At 34.8% G+C, this 18,633-nt stretch overlaps 1 protein-coding gene across 1 annotated transcript in view; it reads left to right on the top strand.

Annotated features, from left to right (window-relative positions):
• The window catches only part of LOC128676247 (ATP-binding cassette sub-family G member 1-like), a 34,578-nt gene that overhangs the window by 14,553 nt on the left and 1,392 nt on the right, over positions 1 to 18,633 (top strand). The window contains exons 3-11 of the mRNA XM_053756263.2: positions 7,571 to 7,688; positions 13,177 to 13,366; positions 14,053 to 14,198; positions 14,690 to 14,928; positions 15,193 to 15,434; positions 16,031 to 16,199; positions 16,535 to 16,791; positions 17,377 to 17,483; positions 18,357 to 18,473. Coding sequence (XP_053612238.1) covers positions 7,571 to 7,688; positions 13,177 to 13,366; positions 14,053 to 14,198; positions 14,690 to 14,928; positions 15,193 to 15,434; positions 16,031 to 16,199; positions 16,535 to 16,791; positions 17,377 to 17,483; positions 18,357 to 18,473 — 1,585 coding nt within the window. The remainder of the gene's footprint in view (positions 1 to 7,570; positions 7,689 to 13,176; positions 13,367 to 14,052; positions 14,199 to 14,689; positions 14,929 to 15,192; positions 15,435 to 16,030; positions 16,200 to 16,534; positions 16,792 to 17,376; positions 17,484 to 18,356; positions 18,474 to 18,633) is intronic.

The raw sequence follows: 18,633 nt of genomic DNA, 5'->3' as shown, positions 1-18,633 counted from the left end.
CTTATTAAATTGGTCCTACTTTAAGTAAAATGAAACACACACACACAACGACTCTCGTAGCAATATTAATGGTGTGGTTTGCCATTGCCTTCTCGATAACTAACACTAACTACACTGTAGAGGTCTGGAAATGTACCTGAAAACTATCGACTTTTCCCACCACTAGTGTGGTCTAGCGGTAAATGCACTGCACGTGACTTCCTACGGCCTAAATACGAGCGTAACCGTGCACGTGTTTGCGCTTAAAAGTTAGCTCATTTTGCAGTAACTTGCTGCTAGGTCAATGAACCATAATTAAGAATTATAACTAAAATCATGTGGTTAATAATTAAGTAAATTTTCTGGAAGTTTTGGAATGAATGATTAGTCAGATATTGTACATTCACGACCGTATGTGTATTGTCGATTCAGACGAAAAGAGAAACTATTAGACAGAATCAGACGTATTAGACGATATTTTTTCTGGAAAATTTCTGTGCCTACGCACTGAAAACCTGGCCGTTCCCCATTCCTACGCGGATGACTAGAATAGGAAACGTTCATACTAATACACAGCGTTCCGATTTTGATGAAATTTGCTATACATGTAGTTAGAGATCCCCGTTCAATCATAAGCTACAATTTTTCTAAAATCAATCCCCAATTGACTATAATGGAGGGTGATAGTGTGTGTTATAATCATGTCTATTCCGCTTTTGCAGAGAAATTCACGCGGGCGAAGCCGCGGGCATAAGCTAGTGCTTGATATTTGAACTTTGTTCATACCCTGAACCTCTCTTCTCGCCTCTATCAACGGGTATTTTCAACTTTTTATGAAGATTGTAAAGTGCTTGTTTTTAAGTGGCGTATTACATGTTTTTGTCAATAAATTTGGAGTTTGAACCACGGTGCATAGTTTAATTAATTATATTGTAATTGCGAACCTCTGCGGCGATTTTATATCACACAGACTGTATGACTAATAGAAATGTCAGTTCAAAAGTTTATCAATTTTTAATGTTCATGCATCTAAATTCACTCTCATCTGAGAGAGAATTTATATTTTCTTGGTTTCTTCTTCAGCCAAACACCAAACAAACAAAAAAAAAACCGTGCAGCAAACAGTTGACTAGATCCCTCGTCAGGAGCCGACCCTGAATGCACCATAACATTATGCTTAATAGGTGAAATTTCCAAGATTCATTGCAAATAAACATCGGGACAGGTGCAACAAAATAAAAGCTTGTACAATAACAGCGAATACTTTACTTGTATACAACTGATATCGCAAGGTATACAATTGCAATTAAGTAAAGTTCAAAACGGCTCTTAACTTTCGGATATGTGGTTAGCCTTGCAACGAGTAGCCTCCACTGGCCACAACTTAAATCGAAACCTTTGCATAGTCGTCGCATCAAAATTTTAAGCTTGATTTACAAAAGGTAACTGTGATGAGAAAATATATGTATACTAGCAGCCCGTCCCAGCTTCGTTCGGGTAAAACCATAATAAAACTTTCTCAGAAATCACCCTATATAGATAATCAGATTTAATTCAAAATAATTGAAGTCTGAACTTCAATTATTTTGAATTAAATCTGATTCGAACTATCAACTTCAAGCTGGGATTATTCGTTATTTCTTTTCACCTTCAATTAACTACCCTAAAATAAGGTCAAAATTTTAAAAATCCTGAAACAGGTTTCATTATTTTTGCCAAGTTTCAAGTAGATCAGTAAAGATTTTCGTTATTTTTCATACAAACTTTACCCGTTCGTGTTTATCTTCTATGGTTTAGGCTGGGCGTTGATTAGTAAAAAAAAGCTTGTTCTTATATATATATATATATATATATATATATATATATATATATATATATATATATATATATATATATATATTTAAGTTTTATACAAAAAGAGGATTTAAAAGTTCTAACAATGAGACAGTTACTCAGGTTCTGTAAAGGTTTATTAGCCAACCTAGGGTTACCAGGTAAACTGCACCCCCGCATTGGTTGCGGTAACTGGGTAAAATTGTTCCAGTATGGGAGGACTGATCACCCGTCTGGTGCTCGCGTCCCCAAAAAGTTGTACCAACAAGTTTATTTGTAAGACAAAACAAACCCCGACTTTCAATATTCATTTCGCTACAACTTTTGAACGGCTGAACAGATTTTCATGAAACATACCTTTCTTAGGTACTCGGGATAAAATTATATATGACCAAAAAAAAAAAAACTAAACGAAAATCGGTTCATCCGTTTGGGAGCTACGATGCCACAGACAGATACACAGATACATAGACAGACACGTTAAACTTATAACACCCCTGTTTTTGCGTCAGGGGTTAAAAAAGTATTATACACCGTTTCAAATAAACTGAAATTGAAGAACCTAACTTAAAGATAATAATTTTCAACAAATGAAATTTTATTAATGTTCATTCATGTTTTTATTCAATTGAAGTTACTTTTATTAGCGTATTCCCGAGTGCATTCGGGACTGTGATGCCACGAAGCCATGTAAAAACCAAACCTAACATTGTTGAAGAATCGGCTGTGATTAATGGATAGCCTGTTTGATGTCAATCCTCTTTGGAAATGCAATTGTTGCCTATCAGTTGCCAAAGCCATAGACGCACGTCCTTTAGTCGCATTCATTCATGAAGGAATATGTAGTGTTCTTATTCCAGGACGGGATCACATCTCACATGTCAACACGTCTCGCGTTACGAAGTTATTTTGTCGTAGCGCATTTCAAAAATAATATTTATATTTTCATCACATTTTTAAGTTATTACACGTTGCCCGGGGCTTCTCTCCCGTTCGAAATTCATTCTTCATAGTCGTATTCCTCATGGCTGAGGGTCGTGGTTATTACGTGGAATGAAACACACATAACAACTTTATTGGCATTAGTAATGGAGTGGTTTGCCATTGCCTTTTCCATTTCACACACACATTAATAATTAACCAGTGTGCAGGTTTCCTCACGATGTTTTCCTTCACCGGAAGCAAGTGGTGGCCGATGAAAACTACTATACATGAGTCAGATTGGTATACAAACTCATGTGGCACAAGTAGGATTCGAACCTGAGACCTTTCGATCCACAGGCGGGCGTCTTAACCATTACACCACCACCGAGATATAATATAGTTTATAGAAATCTTGGATAATGTACCTTTACAATGGTGAAATAATTTTTGAAATCGGTTCGGTAGTTTCGGAGATTACCCGCAACAAACATCTCAAACTCAAACGCTTACCTCTTTATAATATTAGTATAGATTGAGATAGCACCTAAAACCTCCATTTTGCGGTATCAACCTTATGAAATATATTATGTTTTTTTATGTCATAAACGGGAATGTAAGTGTATTAACTTTTTATTGATTGGTGCTCATAATTATTTCCAACATTCCAAATGAATATGATAAAAATATAAAATTTTTGCAAAATCACCGCTATTAGATACCTTCATAATTGAGTTTGATGTGCTTGAAATCATGGAGCAACGTTCCTCTAAGTACAACATTCAATAGCTTGCAGTTTCCGTCGGTAATGCAACGCTTACAACACTGACCGACGCCAGCGCAGCGTTAGCAATATCGAGATGCAAAAACTTTAGTCTAAGATCCTATGACGTTTAGCGGGTTATGTTTCTGAAACATGGATGCGACAAAAATAGGCCCTGCACCGGGATGGTTGAGGAAGAAACTGGGAAAACGCTCAGATGAAAGTTTCTGAAATATATATTTCGTTAAAAATATACATATTTTTGCATACCTATTTTGCAAAAGTACATAATTTCGAATTGCCTTTAAACCGCATCTGTGTAACCAACATATAGACTCATACAAACTCTTTCATTTATAATGCTTAAGAGATTTACCGACTATAATTTTTAATATATGAAATCATTAATTTTGCGTAAATAATTTAATGTGTATAATTTTATTATATAAACATAATACTTATGTATAAACATAATGCGTATATTTATTAACGTAATTTACCTTTGTACCTTGATCTACTTGCTGATAAGCGTCTGAGATGACAACATTTAATGACATGTGATCAGAATCACTTACAAGGTGTAAGATATTATAATTCTTTAGCTTGATAGGATAGTCAACATTCAAGAGAATATCATCCACAAAACATCGTTGCTATTTGTTCATACAATGTATTTCTCTATACTCTCTATACTGTACCTACGATAAACTGTTACAAGGTATATTTTTTGTTTGATATCGTAAAAAATAATGTATGTGGACGAAAAACCTAGCCAATTAGGTTTTGAAGAATATAAGTGTCAACAGTTAAGGATAAAATAAAATTGCAATAAAACAATTCAAAATTAATATTTTGAACTCGTCTGGCAGATTGAATATAATCCTCCCGGCTCCCGGACTAAAGAAAAGGCAACAGACGCGTCGACGACGACTTGAGCGTATCCTTGGCCGCTATTCGATACTTGAATTGGTCGAATGTGCGCCTGCGTCTATGACCAAACTGGTATGTTGGGCTCGTAGACGAAACTGTTAGTTCGGTGTTTGCGAAGGTTATCATGTAACCTAAACTGTTACAGGATTATATAAGTTCATACAGTATACAGTACTTAGACTAAAAGGAATTTAGTGGCCAACGGTTTGGATTTAGTTAACAAATTCAAAATTCTTTATTCAATTTAGGATGATATACAACACTATTGACGTCAAAAAATTAGTTCAACTAAGTCTACTGCCGGCTTCCAAAGCGCAGGTGAAAAAGAAGCGGCGCAACAAACTTCACCGCAGTCTTTTCTCCAAGGACGTCAATTAACAAATATAGGTCTTATATTAAAAATTAGGAGGACGAAAATGTTAATGAATAAATAAAATAAAATAAAAGTTGTATTTCCAATAAAATTATTGAAAATTGTCACACAAAAAAAAATGTAAAAAAAAGCTAAATGTACAAAACGTACGTAATAATGTCATAAATCAAGTACATATGTTATGAGGATACTGCACCATGCTTGGCTAACCGTGACTATAGTATGCAATGTGACTATAGTAACTATACTATTCTACTAAAATTCTTTATCTAGCGTGGCATTATCTGTTCAAATATATTTTTAGCTAAGAATTAAAAGAAATACAAAAAATTGAGGTGGCGCAGTTTACTGAGTGCATCTAATCGCCATAAACAATACCAAATCAGTACACAAAGTTAACAGTAAATGTTAACTTGATTTTGATTCCGGCTTCGCCCGCGTGAATTTCCCCCGGGGACTACTGTCCCGGGATACTGTTTCCGGAATACTGTTTCCGGGATAAAAGGTCCGATTCTATATTCATACGTATAGATGTACCTACTTATGCCAAATTTTATGATTGGTTTGGTAGATAAAAACTGAAGAGGTAACTTTTATTAATATTAGTTAATAATAATCACAATAATATTAGTTACAAATTCATGCGAAACCTGGTCGGCTCGCTAGTTTTATTCGAACCCACACTAATCGAAGAATAATTCTAATAACATGAAATACATTTCAGTTGATGATCTTAGTTTTACTGAGATGTTAATTACCAATAATTGCTCGACTAGGTACTTCCTTTAATTACACTATCAATAAAATTATAATGTGGAGGTACCTAAGTTTCTATAAATAGTATCTATAGTAGTAATAGTAGTAGTATAATAGTAGTATTGTTCGATTTATTCATTGACATTAAAAGTATTTGTTTTATTGTCTATTATTTTAAATGTTACTCAAATCATGAGGACGAAACTAAATTTTTACATATAATAAAAAGGTTTTTTTTCCCCTCGTGTCTGTCTCTATGAACGCGACCTACTTATAAACTACTGAACGGATTCTTGTACGGTTTTCACCAGTAGTGTGTGTAATATAATCGGTGTATAATGTTTATGGTTTTACACATGCAAAGCCAGGACGAGTTACTAGTATCATTTAAATGCAAAAGTCTGTCTCTCCGATACTCTTTCACACGTACCACTGAACCGATTTTGTTGAAATTTGGTAAGCTTCAAAGATCTAAATTCAAAAATAGGCTACTTTTATCAAATTAATGTACCCAGATACTGGAAATAGGGTGGAATAGTGATGGAAGGAACCGGCAAAAGATGTGTGTTTGTTATTATTTTAGGTCAATTAGTATATTGATGCTTTTCGAAATTTTGAATGCTAATGAATTATTAAAGGTTATTATGTTGCGAAATGTTTATAGGTTTATGACTTTGCTGCATAGATTTAGAATATAGGTACTAAAGTCAACGCAACATCAAGGTATTTTGATGAGGCCATATATACTGCAACATTACCTATATCTTATTCAACATACCTATATCTAAGTGACGAAACTTTAAATATAACCTATACAATGTCTAAATGGTTCAAGCACTTTAGTTAAGAAATATTTATTGAATTAACTGAATGATGTCTAGATAGAATCAAAATTCTGTCTTGTTGTCTTGTCTGGGTAGAATCAAAATTTACATTGCAACCTGGGAATTTATAATATTGGGCTTCGCTACTATGGAACAAAATTAATAACTCTTGCATCACTGAATGACTGACTGACAGACAACGTACAGCCGAAACTAGGAAGGAAGGAAGCTGAAATTTGGCATGTAGGTTCCCTGGGGAGTATAGGGGAGCACTAAGAAGGGATTTTCTGAAATTCCCACGGGATACGGATTGTTACTCACATACGAATTTGTGGGCAAAAGCTGGTTAAAAATAATTTAATACTCTTTAATAAAATAATTTACCTCGTCTAGCATATTTTATTAATTTTATTTTTATCCTTAATAATACTATAAAAGCTAATACTAATATTATAAAAGTGAAAGTAAGTTTGTTATCTCCTATTATTCCAGGTTCTATGTGTTACTCCAATTTCATAACAATCCATCCAATTTTGCGTGAATGAGTAACAAACATACACACATATCCTCACAAACTTTCGCATTTGTAATATTAGCAGGATACTTTATTACTTAAATTCCGGCTGGATGGATTTTAGATCGAGCCCCAATGCTATTTTTAAATCACCTTGTTTTGTATAATTTTTCATCGATTTTTTTATTCATTTCAAGTAGTAGGTACGTCTAGTATTTAACGTCATTCAGAATTACTAGGTACACTATTTGTATAAGCACAACAATTATGAAGCTATGCCGACACAAGTGACTTGCGACTTTGAACTATTTAATACCTACTTGACTTTTTACAACTTGTAATTATTATTTATTTGTTTACAGACATAAGTGTCCCACTGCTAGGCAAAGGCTTCATTCTTTCCATTTGGTCTCCAGTCCAGTTTTTGCCATATATAGTTCTTGGCTTGCCTGGTCTCCGCCTGATTGTTGGTCACAACTTATTTGTAGGTCAACAATTGCAATAATAGCATTCTCAAAGCAGGTCAGGCAGGCGGCTGGTTGTAATATCATGGCCAAATCTTCAAAAATTAATGGTTATTTTCGCCTTTGGTGCGTCACAGCTCTGAATGCCACTGACAATACAAGATGAGAGAGGATTCGTAAAAAAAAAATGACACTTTCATACCTTTTATTCAGGTTCCAAGCTGATTCTCCGAGGTATAACTGGCGAGTTCCACTCGGGTCAGCTGACTGCCATCCTCGGACCTTCGGGAGCCGGCAAGAGTACTCTATTGAACATATTAGCAGGGTATAGGTAAGTGTTTCCAGCAGAAATGTTATAATAATCAACAAAAAAAAAAAGACAGAACACTGTACAACAGAACAGAAAAACTCAAAATACGCTCTTTTGTCTAAACGTCACGCAGCTCATAGTCGACGTTAAAGTTAATTGGTGTATTGTGCACTCACCCTTAGGTATAAAACCAAATTTATACATTATATATATAGTACCTACTTAAACTTTTTTAAAGGAGTAAAATCAATTTTTTTTACCAAAACTCTGACGTGTGCGAACCCACGGGAGCGCAGCTGATTATAGTCACCACGCACTTGGATAGGTCCATGGAATTTGTGCTCGTAGGCACTCCGTGGAGTAGGATAGGTCAAAGATCTGCGTTTATTTACACGTGATGACTTCGACAATTAGACGCAATTATGTTTGAAATAATTGTTTGTGATTGAAATAATTTCATGCTGGTTTTCAATACGTATTAGTGCAGAAGATGTAATAAAGCTAGGCAGAATATTAAAGAGTGTTAGCCTAGATACATGAAAGAGTAACGTTGGCGATTAAATTTGAGTTACGTGTAGCGTAAAACTGAAATTGAGAAAAAATGTAAATGTCATTTGAAATTTGTATTTTATTCACAGAGAAAACTGTATTTTTACAAGCTTTTATTTAGTTTCACCTGTCCCGTTGTCTGTAGGTAATCAAATGTTTTAAAGTTAGATTTTTGCCACTCCCAGTTGACCTACAGAGTTGAAATTTCCCACATCGCTTCAGTTTTCATGACTATACATTGTTATTATAAGCATGTCCTGATGGTGCAGTTCGGATCGGCTCTAAACGAGGCAATTCCTCAACCGATCAAGTTTACAGCACGGACAAGAACATGGGTTTTTTGTCAGGCGTCAAATGCCATAAGATCTCTCTGACGACAATAAAAGCATGTGGCAAAAATGTCATTTTTGTAAAAAACTTGTTTACATTTTAATTTCTGTTGATTTTTGAGAATTAGAAATATAATTAAGGACCTCAATAGCGCAATGGTTACATTATAGCGCGGTAAGATACTGTTATAATGGTCGATCATTGGATCGGTGACCAAAATTGCATTATCTTTGTAATCCCTTACCTTGGTAAGGGAGTAAGGGATGAAGATGTTTACTGTGACTGTATAAATAAACTAGAGGAGTCCTTGGGCTTCTCTTGTAAATATCGGGATAAAAGTTATGTCCCTCAGGAATAATTTAGCTTGCTATAAAATGAGCTTAAAATTATTTTAGAAATCGGTTGAGTTGTTCCGGATATTATACCCACACATAGTACTAGAGTACAAGTACTATGTGTGGGTACACATAGTTCAAGTACTAGATGTTGCCCGGGGCTTCGCTCCCGTGGAAATTTTGAGATAAAATGTATATATAGCCTATAGCTATCTTGGATAATGTACCTTTTTAATGGTGAAAGAATTTTTGGAATCGGTTCGGAGATTACCCATATATATATATATATATATATATATATATATATATATATATATATATATATATATATATATATATATATATATATATATATTTATTTATTTATTTGTACAACATTACCCTTACCTATATTGAGTACCTAAATATATCATCTTAACCTATCGCTGACTGACTGGAAGAGATCTTTTCATGGGATAAGTCCGCCATTATATATTTACCTTGTTGTTATGTATGTACTTTTAACATGTGATCTTTGTACAATAAAGATATAACACACAAACATTGGTTATAATATTACGTAGTTACTGTTAATTTCTCCGTAAAGGTTTTTGTATAACCATTATTACTACTTATTTGTGTAATTTATTATGATAAAGACCTCTACTGATTAACTTTGATATAAATCCTTGCCTGCTAAAACATATAATCTTACTTACCATCATAATAAACGTACAATAACTTATAATTAAAACTGTTTGTTACCTATCCTATTGTCTTTGTTCAACCGTTTACACGATTGTCAGTACACTTAACCATTGGTTAATGTCTATCACACAATAATAAGAGCGTATTTAACCAACAATGTATGTCGAATGATTCTATAAACTGTTAAGTTTTAATTGCATCTAATGGCAGTGTAAAAGGTGATCTTTGAACTGAAACAGTTCGTAGGATTTAAAATAAACTATTTACCTTGATACTAAACCCGCTTTTGATTCGGTTTTGCTCGTGTGATACCTATATATTTTTTAAATTTCTAACAAAGATGGAATTTGTATTTACTATCCCTTTTTATTGCGTTTCTTTTTCTAGTTATCAAGCAGTGGCTTGTTTACCTTAATAAATTTTAGCGATTTTTGTAAGTATTATATGTAGTGACATACAATTGTATGACAAAACTTATCAATTATATCACCAATCACGTTCAACACAGGATTAATTTGGAATTTTGAATGCAATCAGTATAACAAAGTTACCATGGAGTGGGCTCAATGCAGTTGTTTGTAAATCATAATAAATATACATATACAGGTATTGATATAACAAGTAAGTTCAGATTCTGCTTAGTCATTATAATCAGAATGAGTACTTATATGGCAATCAGTGTGTAAAGCAGGTAAAACATTTGATTAGTAGGTACGTATCATTTTAAGTATTATGTTTGTGTTGCCATGTGTAAAAATACCATCGTCGTCATATGCAAGGCCGGATTAACCATTCGGCAGAGTAAGCTGGTCAGGGGTCCATGAACAAATTGGGACCCCGCGTACATTACATTTTAATTTTTTTAGCTTTGACTCCAAAGATAACAAAGATTATTTATTTGCAAAAACATGACCTTACATTTTTTTACAATGTGGTGTTAAAAGAAAAGCTTAATTCTACATGTTTCACCGTCCACGGGTATGCAAATTTAAATGGAGAGCATGCTATCATCCCACAAAACAAAATCGAATAAATAACAAAATTAACATTTTTTTTATCTAAATCTATCATTTAAAAAATCGTTCAAATCTATCATTAACAAAACCTGAGGTGCTTTTTAAATAAATTTAAATTCAAATTAAATTTAATATCAATTTAAATTAGATAAATTTAAATTTATTTTTTTTGTGGAATTTTGTTATAAATTTTAGGTGCCATACATACAATACTTTTACTGAGTAATGCCGTTTTAGAAGGGTGTAAACATAGTCTATAATTATCCCGATGATTTCTTAACACAACATCACAAAGGCGTGGGAATAAATGGGCATTACATTTAACAAATATTGCAACCTCAAGTATATAAAGTGAAGGAAGTGTTAGAATTGTATGTTGTTTAAAAAGCGGCTGACAACTATCAATACTTTGTAAACCAAACATTGCGCGAATACAATGTTTTTGCATTTTGAAGGCTCCTTGTCTGTAGAATTTCCCCAGAAAATTATTCCGTATCTAAGAACTGATTCAACTAAACCGTGAAATGCAGTAAGAAGGGATTTCATGTTTAATTCATTTGATAACTTAAATAAAACATACGCGGAACTCTAAAAGTCTTTTGCACATTACATCTATATGATCTTTCCAGTTTAATTTTGAATCCATTATTATCCCCAGAAATTTAGTCGACGCAACTTCATTCAAAATTTAATCTTGATATTCGACTTTAAAACTTTCACGAGACAGGCCAGTCCTAGTGTGGAAGTCAAGGGTAATTATGTGTTTTCATAATTTTTTTATTTAGATTTTTATCTAAGTTATTTAGACTATCAAACCCTTTTATACTTTTTTGGTAAATAAAGAATTATTAATTGGCGTCGGGATTTTGCTATATTAGAGCTAAACTTCAAAGGTTAAAAAGGGGCGCCGAGAATTGCATTACTACAGGGCCCCGAGAAACGCCGACGTGGTTAATCCGCCCCTTGTTCTTGTTTGCTCCTAATAAGACATTGTACATCGCGCGCACGCGCAGTAGAGCGTGTAAATTGCCTCTTATATTCAAATTGACTGACCTTTGCCTACTTTTGAATCGCCGTGTAGCTGTAACGGCTTGCATGTCTAAATAAATACGTTTAAGTGTATCGTTGTTACTCTTCCTGGAGCCCGATTCTCATGCAATCGAAGTTCACTTCATCAGTTTTCTACAATTTTCCAAGATCTGTTTTGCATTTACATAAAATCATCGTCACAAAATTTCGAGTGAACGCATCGATCGATAGACCATTTTCCTGAACTTCCATTGCGTGAAAATCGAGCCCCAGGAAGAGTGACAACGATTAACTTGACTGTAAGTATTTGTTTATAAGATCTTCCGTCTCACATTATGTGCAATGAAATGTTTCATTCACCGAGAGACATTCTTTAGCAATAATAATTAACATTTTTCCGTAATTATGCACTCACAGTGCATGAATCGAAGTAAGTTATAACGAAGTAAGAAACTTATTTATCAATCAATAAATAGTTTTTTTTGAGTTGTATCAACGCAAGCGAAATCAAGCAATTTACATACGTCTATACGCTACGATTTCGGCCGATAGTTTGCTATGGTTTGACTGGCAATGAATGTTTGATCATATTTTGTTCATTCTTTTTTAGTACGACAAAGTTTAAAAGCTAAATGGTTACCTTATAATACCCTTCAACAGTAACAGTTTTTTTTAAACCCCGACACAAAAAGAGGGTCTTTATAGGTTTGACCGCTAATTGTGTCTGTCTATGTATACGTGGCACCGTAGCTCATCAACGCATGAACCGATTTGAATGCGGTATTTTTTGTTTGATAGCCAATTTTTATACGGTACCTAGCTCTTAGATATGTTTGATCAAAATCGGTTCAACCATACAAACGTTGTAGCGAAATGAATATTGAAAGTCGGGAGTTTTTTAATTTGTCTAACTATATAAACTTAACTAAATAAACTTGTCTTATGATGTTTTCCTCTACGTAATAGGCAGTGTATACATAGAAACGACCACTGCTAATATAGAATACAGGAACTATTTATTTATTTATGGTAATTCGATAATACCCGTATAATATAATACTTGTCGTGGCTGTAAGTATCGAGGCCACGAAACATCTAGATATCTTAAGGTGACAAAGACGGAAATACTCTACTTGCCTCGCTTAAGTGAGTTTCACTACTTCCCATAGCGCTAGATAATTAGTGCCATTTCTATGGTAATAATAATTATATAAAGAACAAGAACTTGATGAACATTAATTTTTTTTTGAACTTCGTCATTAATTAAATAAATATAAACTTTATGCTGGCCTCCTCGCTTCCAGCGAAGAAGAAACACAGAATGTGTGTTGTGAGAATGTTCCCGCGCAGTTTTAAAAAAATGAGGATATTTCCTGTGAGAAAAATCCTAATAATAACAGAGTATCGGTTAGCAACGTTTCAGTAAATCTGAATTTAAACCCCTAAGTAAGCTAAATAAGCTCACTGCCTGCCAAGCAATGCTTGGTTATCGAGTTGACACTAGCTCTGTCTACCCCGAAAGTGTTAAGATGTGACCCTGTATCAAATCAATCTAATTTCCAGGGTAACGGGCGCCGGCGGTCACATCCTAACAAATGGCGAACCAAGAAACCTGAAGCAGTTTAGGAAGCTGTCGCGCTACATCATGCAGGAGGACCTGCTGCAGCCATTCATCACAGTCCACGAGGCCATGATGATTGCTGCAGACCTGAAGCTGGGAGCTGCGATGTCGCAGCAGAAGAAACTGGTCGTGGTGAGCGAAAGATTTTTTCTTACCAGGCAGGCAAACAGGCGTGCTGTCTATCCAACTGATGTGAAGTGTTGTTCATCGTAGGTTGTGGACGTCTGAAACACCAGGGATATTACACGTATCATTCCGTTTTTTGCCACATTACACTGCTATCAAACCGAAACACAAAATTGCAAGAATAGATGAACAAAAGGAAGAAAATAATACAAGAAAACAAGAAAAACAATAGATGAGGTGATTAGTTGTTGATGGACACGTCAAGGAGGACATCATCACCGTCAATATGGTAACGTCATAGCGTAAACACGAAAGCGGAAGAGTTGCCTGCTCGGAAATTAACTGACTTATGTAAATATTTCGAAATATTCTTTTGTATGTAAATCATATTGAAAATATTGTTATAACCAGTCATGACCTGTCGGATTTCTTGCAGCGGTCTCTAACGAAAACTAAATAATAAATATTTAGTTTGTATACTTTAATTAAACAATGAAAGCAATAAGAAATACCTGACTAACGGGAATAAATTTAACATTTAACACACCCGGTTAATTATTAAACAATATGGGCATTGAACTACAGTATATCGAAAAAAATAATCATAATTTTATGAATAAAAATATTGAAGAAAATAGAAGAAGAACAAAGAAGAATTACCGAAGTATATGTCGTTATTCTAATTGTTTCAGGTAGAAGAAATAATCCAGTTGCTACGGCTCACCAAAACTGTGAACACCACCACTGAAAGGCTGTCAGGGGGGGAGAGGAAGCGACTGTCGATAGCATTAGAGTTACTGAACAACCCACCGGTCATATTCTTAGATGAACCTACAACGTAAGTTTTTAGAAAATACAAAATGAGAATGTAATCAGCATGAAACACTGTGTACTTATTTAGTTTAATATTTGACTATATTGGTAGTCAAATACTAAACTAAATAGTTCAAAATGTAAAGATTGAAGATAATGGCGGAGCAATGGAGTCACCATTATTTCTAAGAGAGTTAAAGGTTAAAAATATGTAAATATTTTAAAAAATTCTAATTCGTGTTGATTGGCAACTAATTCTTGTAAACATTTGTTTATTTTATTGCTTTTTTTTCTTGACTTTAGTCAGCACTTTTCTGTAATCTTCTAAGTTGTAGCGGCACAGTTAATTTTCCTATTCCATCATTGATATTTTATCAGCAATGTCTTGTTATCAGCAACTGTAAAATTATATATTTTTAAACAAACATATGTATATTACACTGCAGCACACAAACAAATAAATATGTAGGAAACATTAAGATTTTTATTTTTGACAGTATCCATAAATGCTTTCAGAGGTTTGGACGATGTGGCGTCTTCAACATGTGTCTCCTTGCTGAAAAGAGTAGCAAGAGGGGGTCGGACAGTAGTCTGCTCTCTTCACACACCATCAGCTCGTCTCTTCGCGGAGTTCGATCATGTTTATGTGGTGGCTGATGGAAGATGCGCCTATCAAGGCACTGCGGCTGGTGTGGTGCCTTTCCTGACTGAACTGCAATTACCTTGCCCTAAGACTTACAATCCTGCCGATTTTAGTAAGCTTTTATTTTTTGTTATCTCCTAATAGTTCTGTATGATATTTGGATCTACAGTTTTATACATCTCACTCATCAAAGGCATGCAAAAGGGGTCTTATAACTATTTACTGAGTTGTAGAGATATTGATGATTGCATTCTTACAACTGAAATTTTCATTGCCTAAAATTTGCAAGATTTTTTTCGTTTTATTTTATGAGCGCTGAGAAAAACCATCTAGCCGCTTAGCTTAGTCCCTAATGAAATCAATTATCTGATTCCAGTTATAGAAGTATCGAGTGGCGAATACGGCCCCCACGCGGACAGAATGGTGGCAGCAGTAGAAAATGGCAGATGCCAACGGTGGCGAACTTTTGCCGTGGCTGAAGCTAACGTCGAAGAAGAGGACCTGGAACAGCTGAATGCTGGTGGAGTGGAAACGTTGAATTTCAAACACGGGAGCACACCATGTTTCCAGTTTTCGGTGCTTCTTAGGAGAATGTTGCTACAAAACGTTAGAAATAAGGTAAGTTGAGCATCATTAGTGAGAATGGTAGATGTTTAAATTAATTATTGAGGTATAAGATTTGAAACAGTTCAATGATGGTGGAGTGGAAACTGTGAACATTAAAAACGAGAACTGCTGAAGTGAATGCCTCAATGAAGAAAGCCTGGAACCGCTTAATGTTGGTGGATTGAAAATTTACTTTAAACTACTGCTGCAAAATGTTAGTAACAACTTCAATTCTACATGCTTTGTGCATAGTATTCCTAGAAAAAAATACAACTCTTTCATTCTTATATTTGATAGTGTAGGCCATCGTTTAATTTTGAATTGTGTCTTCGATAAACAAAGCCATGCTATTTGGCACGACAAATTAAATTTTCCGTTCAAACTCGGTATAATATGTCTGTTGTTATTGTAATAACGTGTGGCCTAGTCAATCAGTCATGATGATTTTCAAATTTAAATTTATTCAATTACATACGTAGGTACTTACAAATTATACAGTTACTCAAACGACTTCAAAGTCCGTATTACAAAAATAAAACCAAATGAACCTAAGTAAGTAAATATCTGGCATAAAATTTTACTAAAATAACAATCTTTTTCTGTTTCAGGATTACCTATGGTTAAGAGTGGGCCTACATTTATTCTTAGGGTTTATAGTGGCCCTTATGTTTAACAAAATGGGCTATGATGCCTCCAAAACGATATTTAATTTCGGATTTTGCTATGCTTGTATCATAGCCATGCTGTACATCCCAATGATGCCAGTGTTATTAGCATGTAAGTATTTTTTAAAGTATTATTTAATAAGCCTTAGAGTATGTTCGAGACGTCATGGGAAACTCAATGATGAATGAATATGAAATATATCAGATTTTCAGCAGTTCAAATCTGTGAAAAGAACATATTGTATTCTGAAGCTTTCGTGTAATTACGTAAAAGATACAGATAGACAAAACCATAAAAAACTATAGCATCTACATCCACATTTGCTCTGTGAAACTTGCTATTCATTGAACATACTTCAGCCTCAACAAAATAATCCATTTCAAAGAATTCTATAGCATTTTTATCAAATATTTTCACTGATTTAATAATAAGCCCTTATTTTTCAGTTCCTAAAGAAGTACAACTCGTGAAGAGAGAATACTTCAACCGTTGGTACGGGCTGAAGGCCTACTACGCAGCCCTGGTTGTCTCCCGGACGCCACTAACAATCTTCTTCAGCCTCATTTACCTGGTCATCACGTACCCTATTACATCTCAACCCATGGAGATTTCCAGAATACTCATGTTCACCACTATATGCATTATGGTCGCTCTGATTTCGGAGTCTATGGGCACGGTTATATCGTCTACGTTGAGTGTAGTTGTAAGTGTTCGTTTTTTTCCATATCATTGACTCTCACTAGGGACACGTCCAGGCTTCGCTCGGGTAAAACCGTAATAAATTATACTGCGAACAGTTTTCAGTTTCAGAATAATGATAGACATAAAGGAACAAATTATAAATGCCTTTTCATATACTGGCATGACATAATGAAAATTTTCTTGACGTAATATTTGATTAGTATATTTTACACGTTTGTCGTTCGGTGTATAATTTGTATTGTTTTCTTTCTTCTGTGTCCATGAACCTTTATGATCGGGCATAATCTTGAATAAAAAATACTTGAGAGTTAAATATCATACGTTGTACCTTTTCTACCTGAACCAGTACCTGTATGTTTATGTAATATAACTAAAATAAGATTAGATCATTATCTTTTTATGAATTGTTCCTTTATTCTCCTTTAGTCACCATGTTTGATGATTAGGTAAAAATCTAATATCCATTTCTATTTTTAATGATTTATTTAATGGTTGCTGACACCGCGGCGATTCAATCCTAAGTGCATCAACAATACGTGACGATAAGAGAGACAAGAGTCTAGTATTGTATAACGTAACGTTCCAGAATTCAGTATTCCTGGGCCCGGCCATCAGTGTGCCGCTCATGCTGCTGGCGGTGTACGGCATCGGGTATGGAGACCTCCCTGTCCCCCTCATCTGGAAGCTTGCCAGGTACACTACTGATAAAAGTATACATGAAAATTTTTTGCTAGACAATTTACTTAAAATTACTAATAACCAATAATAATATTGACGACCTCGGTGGCGCAGTGGTAAAGTTCTTGCCACTGAACCGAGAGGTCCCGGGTTCGATCCCCGGTCGGATCATGATGGAAAATGATCTTTTTCTGATTGGTCCGGGTCTTGGATGTCTATTTATATATGTATCTATTTATAAAATATAGTATCGTTGAGTTAGTATCCCATAACACAAGTCTCGAACTTACTTTGGGGCTAGCTCAATCTGTGTGATTTGTCCTAATATATTTATTTATTTATTTATTTATTTATATTGGTTAAAATGGTCCAAAAAAGGGAAGACCGATCACCAGACTGGTGCTTGCGCTGGCGTTGCCAAGCTAGGAAAAATAACAACAATATGTAAAGAGTAACAAAGAAGTACAACAAAAACCTATCGCCGGTTCACTGTTAAATATTATTGACAAGAAACTACTGACTGAACTATTAGTGACATGAAAAAAAATATGTGTATTTTTGTACAAATAAACAAGCTACAGACCAACGCGATTAACAGCTAATTTTCAGCTGTCAACTTTGAGGAGACTTGAACTAGAACTATGGTAGTGAGGTAGATCATAAACAGGCTTATATTATGAGCGTGTTATTGCTAACACTGGTGTCAGATTTTATTCAAGGTCGTCTGAGGCCTGTGACATTACGACTACCTCTAGCAACTATGGCAAGTAGTCGCATACACACTAGTGAACTAAACTGACTAATAACAATAAGAGAATAACTCTTATTTACCGTTAGTTATTTACAGTTAGTTATAGCAATCAAAATATGTATTATTATATGCGATAGGTCCTGCTCGTTCCTGAGGTACGGCATTGAGGGCCTGGTGGTGGCCATCTACGGCCCTCCGCGGGAGGACCTGATCTGCCCTGACCATGTCGACTATTGCGAGTATAAGAATGTTGCGTGAGTATTAATTTCCTTCATCATTTTCAGCCTACATCAACCCACTATTCGGGCTTTTTTCTCTTTTGTTCTGTGTGTGCCAGTCTTATTCAAAGGGCTAACGCTACCAGTATAAAGGGCGCCTTTGTGCCCTGGCCTCAGCTACTAGGTCCTGCCAAAA

Source organism: Plodia interpunctella, chromosome 16 (assembly GCF_027563975.2).
Source record: "Plodia interpunctella isolate USDA-ARS_2022_Savannah chromosome 16, ilPloInte3.2, whole genome shotgun sequence".
In the NCBI taxonomy this organism is placed as follows: Eukaryota; Metazoa; Arthropoda; class Insecta; order Lepidoptera; family Pyralidae; genus Plodia; species Plodia interpunctella.
Note: the sequence above shows the minus strand (reverse complement) of the source record. Positions and strands in the feature narration are given on the sequence as shown.